Consider the following 16,418-nt stretch of genomic DNA (forward strand, 5'->3'; position numbering starts at 1 on the left):
TTTTCCTTTTTATGTCAAAGCAGTTTCTTCCATGATAAGTAATGTCTGTACACTATTTAGCAATTTAATTTTTAATAAAGTTCAAGTCATCTCGCAGTAAAACTTCATTTAATTTCTTAAAAGAGAAGCAATCCAAAAAAATCAGCAAACACCTCTGTGATTCCAGATGAGGCATATGTAGGATGCAAGATTTCTGGAGACACTAATATTCAGCCATCTGAAATCATCACAGTAAATCTTGTCTTCACCCTACTCCCTCTCTGCTTTCTCTGAGCACAGCTTTCAGAAAGTTATCACCTTCCTGAATTTGCTGTTGATAGTAACAATATCCTGAATGAATTTATCACAGCCTGCAGAAGCCTTATCTGTGCTTGTATAGAATACTCCTTCATCCTCCAATCTCACTGCAGTGCCAGGTGGTTGAACATCCCCACTGCCATAGCTTCCCTCTGTCTCTTTTAGCACAAATATTTGGAGGGGTTGTTCACCTGGTGTATCCAGTGATTCCCCTGAGAGAACAGAAATTGAGATGCTGCACAGCACCCAAGGAACCCTGCTTTCTCTTATTGTGTGCCCTGAACAGGAGAATAGTCAGGCAAAAAGGTGAGACATACAAGATGTACAATTGTTTCAAAGGGAGGACACAGATACCGCGGTTCTAGTATGTCAGGGTTTTCTTCTCAAAACAGAAGCCAGTGCCCAGTGAGCTGAGGAAAGCATGTGAGAAAAGGAAATAGTTCTCAGAGGGATATATCAGCTCCCTGGGAACTCATGCCCAAGGTTCTTATTGTCTTTGATGAGACACTTTAATAACCTGGATTTAGAAGCTTTTCTTCCTTTGCCATTATTTCAGCACTAATCTCAGCCTTTACTCAGCAGTGCAAGCAGTATTAAGGTATCTTTAGCAAAAGGGAAATTCCCCAACTTATGCAACACCTCAAACAGAAGGGAAAAATATCCTTTGCATTGAGGATTTTTTTCAGACATTTTATTCTAAATATCATTCACTTTAGACTGAGTTTATTTAGTTGTACCAGAAAAAAAAAAAAAAAAAAAAAGAGGGTAGTATTTTTGTCATGTACTAGATATGACACAGCTGGGATTATTTTTTTCCCCATTTAGCAATTATAGTGCTCGTATGGTTATTTTTTAAACCCAAGATCATATTTTGTTGTTATAAAAGCTCATTCTCTCCTGGGACAATTTCTGACAGGTTTCTACTTGCAGTCCCTTCAGAGATGACATTTTATTTTCTTTGGCAAGCACTGCTGTCTGATGACAATTTTCATTATGAGACTGAAATTAGATAATGTTCTCTGCTACACTCCTTTTTCAACCACAAATAGAAAAAAGAACTTATTACAATTTCAATGTATGCTCTCATCTCAGGGCCAAGTAGTGATCTGGCACTTCTGTTTTCACTAAGACAAAACTGTTATGAAGTACAAATCTTGTATTGATCTCTCAGATCTGACCCTTCTTCATCAGGGAATAATTCTCTTTTGCTTCTTCTTCTATTTTGTATTTATTTTTTTCTGTGCAATACCTAGAAACTTAAGTCATAAGTCATTAACTTTTATTTTATTTTTTTTCCTGTCTCTTTGTTTTTTAAATCCTAATACACTATGAATTACAAATCTACCAGCTATCTCTTTCAGATGGGAAAACTGAAATACAAAAGAAAAGGAAAAGCTGTCCCAAGGTGACAAATACCTTTTGATGCTGAACAGGGATTAAAATAAACCTACAGAAATAACCTTATTGCAACATTATTCTCCTTCTGGACAAGGGAAAACTGACATTGGGAATCACAACTTCTTTCCTGATCAATATGCAACAATACCTGTATGTACTCACCTGCTCTTTTAATTGTTTCCCAAATTGTTTGAGAAGCATAAAAGCTGCTCATGTATTTCACAGTCACAGCATAAACTTCACCTTTACATTCTTTGTGATACATGGCTAACAGCAGGTTAGAGTTACCATGTAATCTTCACATTCCCCTCTAATTTCCTGATCTGTCCATCACTAGTTTTAGAATTGAGTAAATTATTTATTTATTTATATATTGCATTTTGGCCTATATCCATTGATATAGTATTCATTTTGAGGCAAATAAAAACATTCTTTAATATAAAGTTATTTTTAAACACAAAAATATAATCTATAAGCTGGGAATAATTTTCCCACCATGTGATGAAAACAATGAAGAAAAAAAATCTCAGATACGTTTGTAGTTTTTTTTAAAAAATGATTTTTTGAAGAGGAAGAAAAAAACATACATATAAATTCTTAGTAAAAGTAACAAAAAAAAAAAAAAAAAGAAAAAAAAAAAAGGTATTTAACAGAAATGAGTCAAACCTGATTGGTTTATTTACTTTGGTTTGTACTATAAAGTGTTTTAATTCCCAAATACATATTGAGAAAAAATGTTTTTTTTTAATGTTCCATGAAGAATAACTGGCATTTTATTTGACTTTACTGATCAAGACTGAAACATCACTTCTAGAAGGGAAAATGTGTACTAGGGAAGAGGAAAAAGAAGTCTACATTTTTCTTTACTTCAGCTCTTGAAAATCTCTGTAAAGCAGGAAGCTGTCAAGGCCTTCACTTTATAATACCCTCTGAGTTTTGGATAGTTCTAGACACGTTCTGTCATTCATCTTTCTTTGCCCTTTCATTCTGCATTGTATAGAATTGGCATTGGTATTGTATCATCCATGAGCCACCATGAGCCAGTTAACACCTCTAAGAGTTCGGTCCCCTTCCATACTTTTTCTAGCTCTGTTTTATTCTCCCCTGGTTGGCCCACATATTGTATCTCCAACACGTGTTCTCTTGCAGGCAGATTTCTAAGCTATTTAGAATAGATTTCATCTAGTGTAATATGCATTTACACAATATAAAAATTACTGGGGCTGTCAGTAACTAGAACAATACAGGGAAATTACAAGTGCGGGTATGTGTAAGGACAAGTTTTCCCTATAATAGGTACTTCTATAAGGGTTTCAACTATTCTGAATGGTGGAAATTGGATTATTTTCCCATATTATTTCTAATACTTTTGTTTTTCATACACCAAGAAACACATCAAAGAGTTAGGAGTTAGGATAATTCTGTATACATTCATTTATCTCTGGCAGATTAGAAAGGAAACCACCCTCACATTAAAGTGAATAAAAACAAAATTCAATATCTTAAAAGTCAGGGAAATTAGACAAAGTCTAGCTGAACACATGGCAGCATTTTAAACCTCATAAGCCATAAGGGACCATTCAAATCAGAGTACATCTGTCCTGACACAAACATAAAATCTTTGTGTGAAAAAAGACAGAATCCCAAAGTTGAAAAAGCCAGTGTTAGTGGGCATAATTTTGATTCAGGAAAGGTGAAGTTTTCCTTATTTGCAGATTACTGAGGAATAACCGAATTAGGTTAGAATGAAGTTTAATTTCACCACTGTCTCTTCTTAGAAACGGGTCTTTAACAGCTACTTGGAAAAGCAATATTCCAACCCTTTGTATATTCAACAGATCCTCGAAATATGGTCTCAAACTCCAGCAATCCTTGTCTCACAAAATATTGGTAGGTGGCAGGTAAGGCTTTTCACAATCTAACACACTGCATGAAGGTTCACCTCTTTTTCTTATTTTGAGTTTGTCTCCTGACAATTTCATTTGAATGAAATGCACTTTGTATTGTAAAAGGCAGTGAACAATAGTTTCCAATTTATTTATAAATATTATTTTCCATAATGGCCTATAGTGTGAATTTTACTCTTTCCTCTGGAACAAGAAGGTTACTCTTGGAAATGTTGGATTATACAGAACAATGGTTCATTAATAAGACTTCTGCATTTCACGGGCTTCAAAACCAGCTTTGAATATTTCACTGAACTCTTAGAAAACGTTTCAACAGATGCCACTGATTCCCTTCCTCGCATTATTAATTTCTAGATACTTTACAAGTCTCTGAACCAAAATACTACACTTTGAACCACAGCATTAATATCAAGCAAGTCAATATTAACTTATAAATTACACATATTTATATATGTATTATATAGAGATATATATCTTGAATATGCATATATAAAATACATGTAAGTTATATGTTAATATATAAAAAATGTAACTTGACTGCAAAGAAATGATTCAGTAGCTAGTGAACTGCTTCAACAGTTCTCCCAATGGAGAGAGGTATCTCAAACAGAAACTTACTGCAAAGAATACAATCTTTCCACCATTTCATAGGTAAATTTTGCAAATCTCCACTGAAAAACTACAAAAAAATTGTAGTGTGTAATACAGAGGCTCATCCTTCAGAAATTTCCCCTAAAGGCATCACATGAGTCTCAAGTACAGTAAAACACGAGACCTTCACTCACTTTTATGGAACTTAACCAAACAACACTAACTGAGCATTCATCTCTTTTCCTAACTTACCAGAAGTCTTATTTGGTTTTGTATTTTTGTGTATCAGTGTACAAATGTTTTAAAACTCCAAGACAAGTAACTAAAATATAAGGCTTGAAGGCCTAATGATTTTTAGGCATCAAACAAATTTGATTCATGTCAATGTAATCACCTATGGTATGGGATTCCAACCTATAGAACTCTGTGTATCTTGGAATTGACCAAATCACAAAGTTGAAATCTTCTGACATAACCTTACATTTTCAGAACAAACAAAATAAGTTCTTAGCAGTTTCATAAAGTACTGCATCTGGGTGAGCTTGCAAGATGCACTTCAATAAAACATCACTGAGAACCACCTGTTTCATTTACCAGCACTGAATTTTCCCTGAGATTTTCCCAGCCGAAAATCTGGGTCTTATGAGATGACTGAATTATGTTTATTTGGCTGTTGAGCCTGATGGGTAACAAAGCATGGCAGCAACCAGATGTTGCTAGCAAATGCAAACTTGTGTTAAAGAAAACGGTCCTAATCCATGCTCATTTCCAATGAGCTCTGTGCTCCCCAGAGCCAGCACGTAAATGCTACCTGCAAACTTACTGAACTCACAATACTTTCACAGTAATCTCTATATCATCCAGGACAACAAAGAAACAGTTACTTCATTTAACATCTGACCTTGAAGGCAAGGTCATTGCTTTCAAGCAATACTTCAAGTTTCATATTTGCCTATGAAGTATTGAGAATCTGAATGACCCACTAATTTTAATAAAATATCACTTGAAGGGTCATTATGCTAATCAAGACTTACCATCACCTCATCTGCTCTCAAGAGATTCATTTTCACAGCCAAAGCTTTCTGCCAAACATGAGTCCCTTGTGGCCTTAGCTTCCTTTTAACACCTATACAGCATGGCTGCAGATATGACTGACCCATGGTGCCCATGATATTTCATCATTTGACATTACAAATAATGGTGTTCTGGTTTCATAGAAGTTTACAAGCAATTGTATTAGCATGATGTCTCCAGTGCACTCAATCCATATGATAAATGTGGCAGAAAACAAGATTTTACCAGCAGATACTTAAAGGAATCTGCACAGCCAGAAAGAACTACTAGTACCACCAGTCTGTTCTCCAAAGAGATGCTGTAGAATCTCAGCTGCTAACTCAAGCAAGAGAATAAATTATTCAAGCCAATAACTGATGGTTGAGCTAGACTGTATCTTTGGGAGAGACATCCAAGCTCAATGTTTAAACCTTTTTTTGAAAAACATTGAATCTTAATTCCAAGGGCTGATGAATTTATCACTCTTCTTGGTAAGTTGTCCTAAAGGTTAATTCCTTTCTCTGTTAAATATATATATATATCTGTAGGAAACAGGATATCCTGCACTTGTTTTCTGTTGTGCTGTAAATTTATTAGGTTGGTTGTGCTGTAAATTTATTAGGTTGGTTCATAATTTTTTAGATAACTGAATTAAAGAAATGCATTTTGTGCTAAAAGATATATCGTATGAGAATGAGAACAGGACAGAAAATGATTATTACAGCAGAATTCAGGGCTAAGTGTCAGTATGCACACATGCATAGTTTCATATTTGAAAATAAACTACTTTTTATCATTTTTACTATAGTAGAATCTATGGCTCCAAGTGAATTTAGTGTTGACAGGTGCTTTGCATAATAAGAAACTGGAGACACATAGGAGGATACAGTCAAAACAAATGACAGTCAGAAAAGGGAGAGGAGAATCAGTTACAGAAAAGTGAAGGGAGTTGCTGAAAGCTACAGAGATCAGTGGCAGACTTAGTGATAGCAAACACATTTCCTTATTCACAATCCATTGCACTCTCCACTTCTGAAGAAAAGAAAAAGTCAATTTTCATGGAAGTAGGAAAATGGGAATTATATATAGAAAAAAAAAAAAAAAAAAAAAAAAAAAAGCTTGAAAAACTTGCACAGAAACAACCCATAGCTGTATATATACGCATCCAAGAATCCCAAAGCAGCAAATGAACAACTTCTCTAAGGGTAGAGAGGGCTCATGTTTATACAGATGGATAAGCAAGGACATAGTGATTTGCCTAAAGATGAGTGAGTCAGTGGTAGAGAGCAGTGATTACTGCTTTCCTTCTAAGTCTTTCCTTCTCTTTCACAGATCATGCCAATGGCCCAGGTATGCATCTGCCTTTCTGGACAGACAGGCTCTTTCTGGACAGATGGGCTGCTGCTAGGTTCTGTTATTTGATTATTTTTTTCTTTTTCAAACCTTTTTTTTTTTTTTGGGGGGGGGGGGGCAGGGAGAGAGAAGGGAAGGGTGTCTTTCTTGTTTACCTTTAACATCTATATAACCTCATTTTATATAGCCTAGGTAGATGAACCTTTCCCCGCCTTAAAGACGGAAGTATGAAAAGTAACAGAGTTACAAAGTAAACAAAATGACTTTGGTGCCACTTAATCTATCTCACAAAAGTTATTGATCATCTTCACCTGGTCAAATATCTACCTCAGAACGGAGAAGAGACCAAAAGGAAAAAAGCAAAACAAAACAAAAAGACAACCACAAAATAAGCAACATCTCCCTCCTTCCCCCAAACAAATGCTATAAACAAATTGTATGAGAGAATAGTTTTAAAGGTTTTGTCCAATGTCAAGTAAATTTTCAGTATGCTGAGCAAAGAAGGGAACTTCCTGTTTATATTTTGATGCAATTTCATTGACATTTGTTTTTACTTTAGTTTTTTTAATTGAGGACTTGAAACAAAGCCAAGATGGAGCCTTGAACAATGACCCACTATCAGAAACAGGACACCCTCTGTTCATTCAGTGATGTCCTCCTCCTTGAAGGGAACATCTTTATTCCCTACTTATACCTCAGTTTCCCTCTCCATAAAATGCAACAAATAATTAACAGTTCTGTGAACAAATGACCATTAAGAGGTGAGAAACTTCACCAAGGCCCTAAGGATTGTTGTAATAGAAAGTCACAAGACATAGTCATTCAGAAAACTAAAATTTGTGCCATTTCTTCCTGACACACTCAAGAAAGACAGAAAGGCTTATTTACCATGTATTGTCTGCTAACTCTGAGTAGCTTAAAAACAGCATGATTTTCCTCAAAGGAAAAAAATATACATATATATCCCTCTTTTTCATAGATAAGGATTAAGAGGCAGAGAGGGTGGGAAATGAGACCAGGATTTTTCACTTCTGATTTTTCACTTCCCACGGTACTTGTCCTCTTGAAGGTTTTGAATGAAGAAAGCATGTACAATTCTACCTTCACACACCCATCCAGCTGTACCTGATTCCACCTTCTTTACTGTGGAAGACTAAGAAAGATGGCATGGTTTGACAACAGAACATCTGTTGTCTCACAACAGAATCCTGATTTGCTGAACAGCACTTTAGCTATGCAGCCAAGCATCAGTCCCTAACACACCGATCTCCACTGTGTGACACACACAGTCAATAAAGGTAGACAGATGGAATTAAATTTTTGGGAACGGCTAAAATAAAATAAAATAAAATAAAATAAAATAAAGAAATATAAACCTCTTCACTCAACAAGAATAACTTTTTTTTTTTTTTTTTTTTTTTTTTTTTTTAGCCTTTGTTGCTGTTTTTCAGTTCTTGAGTAACTTTGCACATTTGTTCCTGAGCTGGGCAATTACAATTCTGAATTTCACCCATCTTGTGTTTCCCAATTCCACCCATATTTCATCTCTCCAAATAGCTCAGTTATTCCTATCTGATTACTAACCATTCCTCTGTGTGTCTGACCCATCTAAATAGCAGAAGATGTCTCCACATGAAGCAGAGATGCTTACTTCCACCCTCTGATTTCACAGCAAACTACTTCTGAAGATTACACAGTAATACTTAAGTAATACTCCCACAAAATACAGCCCCTCATCCTACAGGCAAGCTGATTAAACCCACGAGAGCTTGCACATACAAGACCTCCAGCAAGTTTTTGCCTTGCAAGCAGCACTTTAAAGTGGCTGAAGTTTCCTCCTGATTTGTAACTCCTCTTATACAGAAAACAGAGAAGCATGCAATAGTTCTGCAATTACAGGGTAAGAATCAGCCATATAACTACTGTACTGTCAGACAGAACAATGAATGCAATCATGAAGCAATTAGCACAGGTGGCAGACAGTTTACCGCTTTTTTTTTTTTTTTTTTTTTTTTTTTCCTCAGGACTGGCAGGAAAAAGTCATGACTGAATAAGGGACTGGCCTGTCAGCAATGGCTGTTCAAGTCTGCTGCCCAAGTTGGAGACAGAAAGGAAAGATGAGTACAAAAGCAATCAAATCACTGAAGCTTAATGAGTTACTGCTCATCAGCTGAACCCCAGTAATTAACCACATTCATCTGCACACAACACCCAAGAAGCTGGGCTGTAAAATAACTTCAGTTAACATAAATTTCCCTACCATTTACTAAATCTCTATTCATCCAAACAAAAAAGATCTGTGGTGCTTATCAGGCTCAGTGGGCTGTAAAGAGATTGAAGTTTGATGCTTTGTGACCCATTTCCTATTCATTACAACTGAGCAATAAGAGGCATGCACTAACTGTTGAATTTGCCCTCACCACTACAGAACTGCTTGAATCACTTCTTAGAGTCAAATAGTCCAGTCCCAATGTGATTCCTATCTCTCCAGATCTTTGCTCTATTCACCAACTGATTTTCCTGGTCCCACCTGCTGCAATGACAAGATGTAAACGATGTAATAATGACTTCGCTTTCTGGAAGGATGTAAATGTGTTTTCTAATTGATTCTCACTTCCCTCTTGACTGCCAACAGTAGTACTATTAAATAAATTCAACAATCCTAACTGATCAGAATATAACTTAAGGCATCAATGAAACCTCCATAGCCTCTTCAGTCCATGCATGATATCTAGGTCAGTGATAGGACAATGTAAATTCTTTACCATGCAGCTATGTTTCCCTTGCTTCCACGGATGATTCTTGATCAGTCAGCACACAGTGCCTGGAATCCAAGGAGTAATGGCTCTCTTTCCTTAAATACAGCCTTAGCAAGAGAATGTAATATAGCAAACTGCAATATCATTTGTTCCAAACTGCCCCACAGCTCCCATTGCAATTATCTAGATATCCACAGGACTACATAATTACTCTGAGAAAATTCTGCCTTTAGATATGCAAAAATGAAACCAGAGGGAGCCATTTATACTTAGCCACAGGCAGAATTTGACCCTTGGTTTGACTTACATTTAATTTAGTCCAAGCTGATTAATACTCCTTGCCTGTTGGTTATGCTCTACGGTTCTTGGCCAAAGCTCGTTGAAGTCAGAAAATATCTCCATTAGTCTTCACAGTAGAAACCAGTCCTGTGACTCATATCTATATGGAGGGCTTTTAAAATTCTATTTCAGAGGTAATTGGTACAGATATACAGTGCTACATGATTTTTTTCTTGCAGCTATAGTACTGAATTCCCAACAGTTATCCAATTTGCTAGTCAATGTCACAACACAAAGAAAATTGAACATACAGACTGCATCCTCTCACTGAAAACACCCTGTACACACACCTCCCACACCAGCTCCATGAATTCAGGTTAACACACAAAAGGGTCCTTCATTCCTATATCCAGTTTGTTTGTTGTTCTTTTAAGAATTCTGTAAAATAAAAGAGTGGGAGTTTCCTATGGAACAGTGACAATATACTTGCTCGTAGCAATCTACCATAAATTAAATGAGCATTAGCTCGATGGACTCTAATTCAGAATTATTTCCTGAACAGGCTGACTATCCCAACAGCAGAAATTCATGTTCAACTACATTCTAACTCTATTTGACAAATTTACCACTAGAAGTTTCATTGACCTTCTCACAATAAATCTCCTGTTACCAATACACATTAACTTTCATTCCAAAGGGTCCTGAAAGACAACATATACAAGATTCTGTTCAGTTTCAAATCGTTCTAGGGAATTCAACAGCCACAAGGGAATGAAAACATTTTGACTTTCTCTAATTACATACCAGAAATCACACCCAGAAATCATTTTATCTGCACCTTCCACTGGAACAGATTATAACCACAGTACATTCCACAAAATGCTACAAGAGAGGGGTGAGTGAAAAATACTGCATGTAATTGACTCTAGAGAAAGAATTAGGCAGGCATGATGCATTTCCTAACATTCAGTTTTGGAAGGATATTAAGCTACAGGGATGGAATTGTACTGGTTTTGAGCTTAAAGTGTAGTACTGAACATCTATTCCAAAAGTTCCTATAAGATCATTTTGTGACCTTAGCTAATTATTTAATTTCCTCATGCCTTTATTTCCTCAAGTATACAGTAACAGTAACTACAAAACTCACTTAGGCAAAAGGAAAATTAAGTTTTTAATCTTTATATAATGAATGCAGATACTAACTTGAAAGACATCATAGAATTCAATTTTTTATGCTGATACTTTAATATATAATCTGAACAATTTAACTGATATTTTGATTATTGATTAGATTCAGATTCTCATAGATTAATTATATGTAAAACAAAAAAAGATGTCCAAATCACTTTTGGACGGCTTACAAACAATGGCTTTTGGTTGGCTTACAGACAATGCCAAGACATTTCACTCTGTTATCCCTGTTGGGAGCTTAGCTAATTGTTTTGGCCTGTCTCTTATTCAAAAACAACAAGAAGTCAACGTGTGAAATCCACCATTTCTCAGAGCAGTTTGCTCCAATGGCCCGCAACGTCACAGTTGAGTTTAACTGTCATTGACTCCTAGCCATCCATTCTTGTTACAGGTTTTTTTGCTAGATCAGAAAGTTTACTTGTACGTGTCATCTTCCCCATGAAGATATTTAATACAGAATCATAGAATGGTTTGGATTGGAAGGGATATTCCCCACGTTAAACAACCCTAACTCTCTCATATTTTCCTTTCAATCTGCTTTTTGGTAAACTAAACAGATTGAGCTCTATAAAGTCCTGTAAAGGAAATGACTGCCTTGTGCATATTGATATGTGTGATTTTCAGAAACTGTTAACAATGAGGTTTCTCACAGCCGAGTCCCATTCTGGTGTCTCAAGTCTTGCATCAGTAAATTTCACAGCATCCAACTGATGGATTACCCATACTGAAGGAACTGGCCTTCAAAGGAAATTGATTCACTGCTACTTTGAAAATATGCCAACCAGATAGAAACAAGCAATCTCTTATTCTGTTCTTGGATCCGGTACCAGAATGGCATGAGAGAAGTGTTAAATAAGAGGACAAATAACCAAATTACAGGTTGATTTTCTTACCGTGAAGAATCCTAGATATTATTCTCTTCCCATTGCCTGTCCCATAATATTGCCAAAAGGACTGGTGAACAAATGCAGGTTGACGAGTCAGTCATAGAGGGCTAGGCCCCATGAACCCATTAGATGTCCTTTACTTTGCTTTACAGATCAAGGATTACCCAATGTCTCCTGCTGGAAATACCAGCTTAGTTACTCCAAAGATGGTTGTGAATGTTCTGCAGCAGTTAAGTAGGGAGATGGAAAAACACCAGGTTGTCCCTAAGCACGTAAAGTAAAACACTACCAACAATTCTTACCTTTTGATCTTGACTATATGCTAAGATCCAATCTTCCTGCTTTGGGTGGAAGAGCAGACTGTGGATGTAGAAGTTAAGACGGTATTTTTGATAGGTGGCACCTTCATCAGAACTAATCAATAAACTGCTCTCAACCTCTGGGTCAGTCAGCAGCATAATCTGTGGAAAGGAAAGTCGGAAACAGTGGTGAAGAGGAATCAGAAGACAGGAACTTCCAATAACCTTATTAAACAGTTTGTTTTAAAATGCTTCAATCCAATATCAAAACTAAGCATAGCCAAACATTCAGTAAGGAAATTAGTATGTTTAAAATACATAGATAAGCACATAACATACAATCAAAGAGGGAAAATAACCATTACTAAGTTAAAACAGACCCAAATGAAGTCTATGCTGAAATTATAAGAAAAATCAAACATGAAATTTGTAATTCAAGAGTGAAAATAAGTTATTAGGCTACCACTATAGGCTGCTAGGGTCTTTGTGATTCATCTATTGGAGAAGCAGATGAAAAGCAAGGTGTTAAGAAGAAGAAGAAGAAAAAAAAAAAAAAAAAAAAGGGGGGGGGGGGGAGGACAGAGACACACTCAGAGAACAATCTCTAATGGTAAGGTTTGTTAGACTGTGGCAGAATTTTCGGAGAAAATGACAGTTTCATTGCCTGAAATGTTATAATCTGGCTGTCTGCAAGAAGCAATCTTGCTTTGGCAAAAGAACATATTTGATAACGTGCTGGGTTCTTTCCATCTCTAGTTTCTATGGTGCTGTGAATTACAGATTCACTAGTGTATCAAAAATAATCTCTGCAGAGAAAAGTTGTTTTCTCGCTTTGTCCAAGAGTGTTAGGTCAGGGATGACAGAAGATCTATGGCTTTCAGTTATAGTAACTACTTCTCCCCATTAACTATGGTATTAATTGGACTGCATTGCTGATGAATCAGAGAATAATGAGAAAGTTTTCTCATGTTTCTCTGCATGACAGAGAATAGAGCTTTGAGCAGTACAAAGAGATCATTTCAGCATTTCAGCAAACAACAAAGTAATACTCCTAAGGAGTGTGAGTGAGGCACTGTGAATGACAAATATGAAAAGTTCTGAATATTCGCCTGAGAAGGTATTAAAGCATTGAATCATTAGCATCATTTTAATTTCATTTTATTTCATTTTTAAGTACTGGTGTTGCTGTTGCTTTGTAAGTGGCAAACATTATCTGTCTTTAACAAGCTTTAAATGAAAGGACACATACCTGGAATTTATCGGAGCAAATTCCTGTTTGGGTTTTGACACTGCACAAACACACATTTCACTTCTTTCCCTTTAATTAGGCAGGCAGTGCTAGGTATAACAATTAATTACCTATGAATTATAGGGCATCATAAGTCTTGGTATACACAGATTATAAAGAGTTGTATGTTAAAATGTAAATACACATATGTCCTTCATTACTGGATAGCTTCCAGATGCTTTTATCTATGTCTAGAAAAACCCTTGGTAGTAGCATAACAAGTTGGCCTGTGACTTGGAAGTTTGGGATATTACTTCAAACTCCCCAAAATGTAAGAACCTGAATGATCTTAGACCAGTTACATTGCTGTGCCACACTGCATCTCTAGTTTAAAAAAGGATAATGTTCCCATCACTACATAAAGGCACTATCACCTTCTGTATTTGTGGTCTACTTTAAAAATCTGATGAAAACATGCACTGTTAGAATTAAACATTATTATTTTCATTTAACACTTTAAAATACATCAAGCATATAATTAATATGTTTCTAAACTGAAAATTGCATGAGAATTATAGAAACTATGCAGAAAGCATTAATAATCAAAGCATCAATATATAGACTAAGTAACCTATCCAGCTTCTCAAGCCAAAAATTGTCATGTTTATCAGTTGTTGTGTTTTTTTTTTTTTTGTTTGTTTGTTTTCTTATGAGACAAGTTTCTGGGACAATGTTCCTATGGTTAATGTCTATCAATACTCTGAGTCAGAAATTGTGATTTTCTTATTTTGATGACTCTCTTCATAAGTGGATTTTGTTTATGTCAGTATTTGGAAATATCACAGCACAGCATTAATTTGGACTATAACAACTAGAGCAGAAATAAGCACAAATCAATGGCCTTGATCCCAGCTCTCTGAAGTTAATAAGAGACTTTTCATTGACTTTGGATTGTGTCTCTAAGGCAAGTTGTTAATCAAGATCCACTCTAGTCTCACATACCTCTTTCTACCTGCATAAGCAACTCATCTGACCTCATCACTGCCACATCCAAGAACATCAAAGCCTTAACACATTTTCTGTCATGCCATCCCTCTGAAGTGTGAAAGTGCTCTTATCTCCATTTTATAGAAAGGGAATTGAGGGACAAACTGCTGAGGCACTGAAGCACCTAATTCCTCATTCAATCAATAAAAGTTAAACACCCAAACACATTTGCCAGCACTGCTGACTTTGGCTTTAATCTACTAACTACCATCCTGGGCTATTACTACTGTGTTTTTGGGTATCTGCAGTCTCCAGAAGTCTTGACCATTGCACTGCAATGACCAGCCTGTCTGTACATATGAAGTGTTTCAGGACACATCTGTTTTACTACACATGCTGACAGCAACAGCACTGTACATGTGGCAGGACTGTGCAGAACTGCTGACGATTTATGCAAGGGCATACAGAGTCAGAAGCAGGGGCCCAAGTTGACGGATGACTCTCCAGCCACTAGTCTGATTGTTAACTATGAGACCAGCATTCTCTGTTCCACCATTGTACCAAACGTTGCCAATCACTTTGCAAAGATGTCCTAAAATGAAACAAGCTAGAACTGACTAAGCAGTTACGACTCACATCACAATCAGAGTCTCCAGTTACTTACAAGATAAGAAAAACAATTTTAAATACCAGATATCTGCATATAAATAATCAGAGTTACAAGTACAAAAGTTAGCATTTATTGGACGAGAAGCAGAAATTGACATCTGAATTAAAAAATTGTCAGAATGAAGGTGAAACATCACGTATATGTATCTGTATGAACCTTTCAGATCAGAGCAGTAGTGTACTTCTGAAATTAATCCCTCAAATTTTCAGATGAAATCTCTACAGCAAATCCTTATATACTATGTTCTAGCTCATTCCACAGAGTGATCTCAAGGCACCGGAACTGAATTTCCTTTCAATAAAGTAAACCTAAATAAAAGTAGCCTACTACCCATTGACTTGATTCAGTTGCTTATACAGAAAATAAAAAGTGGACACAGACATGCTGAATAGGAAAGCATGAAAAAATAAAAACAAAAGTAGCACAGAGAATGTAACTTTAGAAGTCAAATATCTAATTAAGTTTGTAATATCTAAAAATATCTCAAAAAAGAGATTAGAAGGAAACTATTTTAAACTTCCCACTGTAGAAAACATACTGGATTACCTTAAATGTAAACTCCTCAAAGCAGGAACTATTTTGTTGCTCTGTTTCTGCAACATATCACTGCTTTCCCAGCTAATACCGGTTTCTGGAGAAATGTACTCTGGACATCGTGGAGGCTTTTGCACAATAAAATCATATATTAAATCTATCCAGGTACCCAGACAACTTGGCTGACGAAGTTATAGGATTTTTGAGGTTTGAGACTTGCCAAAGTCTCTTAAAGATCTGAAAATGTTATAGGATAAAAAATAAAAATAAAAAAATCCATAGATTAATTAATTGTTAGAAGATTAGAAATAAAGGTTAGGGAAAATATTTCCATTTCTATAATGGACAGAAGCATTCATTTGGAATTTTCCCTATGTTTTGTGTTGTTTAATGCATCCGTTAATGATTTGAATAGAAGGAAGGAGAAAGAGGTGATCAAGTTTGCTGATGGCAGAAAGGTACTCATAATAAAAAATAAATAAATTATAATAACATAATATATTATTATACTATATTACATAATATATAATATATATGATATAATATAATATAATATAATATAATATAATATATACGCTTTATATTACATAATATATTACCAACCATAACATAATACATTATGATATGTAATATAATTAAAAAAATAATAAAAAGCCATCTATGGAGAGCTGTAAAAGGATTTCACTATATTCAGTACCTGAGCATGACAGGTGAAATTCAGTGATGATATATGGGAGGGGAAAAAAATGGAGAAAGGCAATCCCAAAGTAACAGAGAGAAAAATAGCCTCTACATAACTGTTTTCTTTCAGGAGAGATATGTCGGGGTTTCAGTGAAGAGCCCTGTGAAAACGCAAGCTCCTTCCTCAGATTCTGTCAAAAACACTCAAATACAGTAGTAGAAATTATCAGAAAGTAATTAAACAGCATGATAATAATCCTCTTAGGTCACTGCAGAGTTTTTCCACATCTTAAACACTGGCTGC

The 16,418-nt window shown here is 35.7% G+C and overlaps 1 protein-coding gene across 2 annotated transcripts in view; it reads right to left on the reverse strand.

Moving 5' to 3' along the window:
• The window catches only part of SORCS1 (sortilin related VPS10 domain containing receptor 1), a 292,547-nt gene that overhangs the window by 104,912 nt on the left and 171,217 nt on the right, over positions 1-16,418 (reverse strand). For both annotated transcript variants that reach the window (XM_035330764.1, XM_035330765.1), the window contains exon 4: positions 12,018-12,176. In XM_035330764.1, coding sequence (XP_035186655.1) covers positions 12,018-12,176 — 159 coding nt within the window. The remainder of the gene's footprint in view (positions 1-12,017; positions 12,177-16,418) is intronic.

Source organism: Oxyura jamaicensis, chromosome 6, assembly GCF_011077185.1.
Source record: "Oxyura jamaicensis isolate SHBP4307 breed ruddy duck chromosome 6, BPBGC_Ojam_1.0, whole genome shotgun sequence".
NCBI classification, from domain to species: domain Eukaryota; kingdom Metazoa; phylum Chordata; class Aves; order Anseriformes; family Anatidae; genus Oxyura; species Oxyura jamaicensis.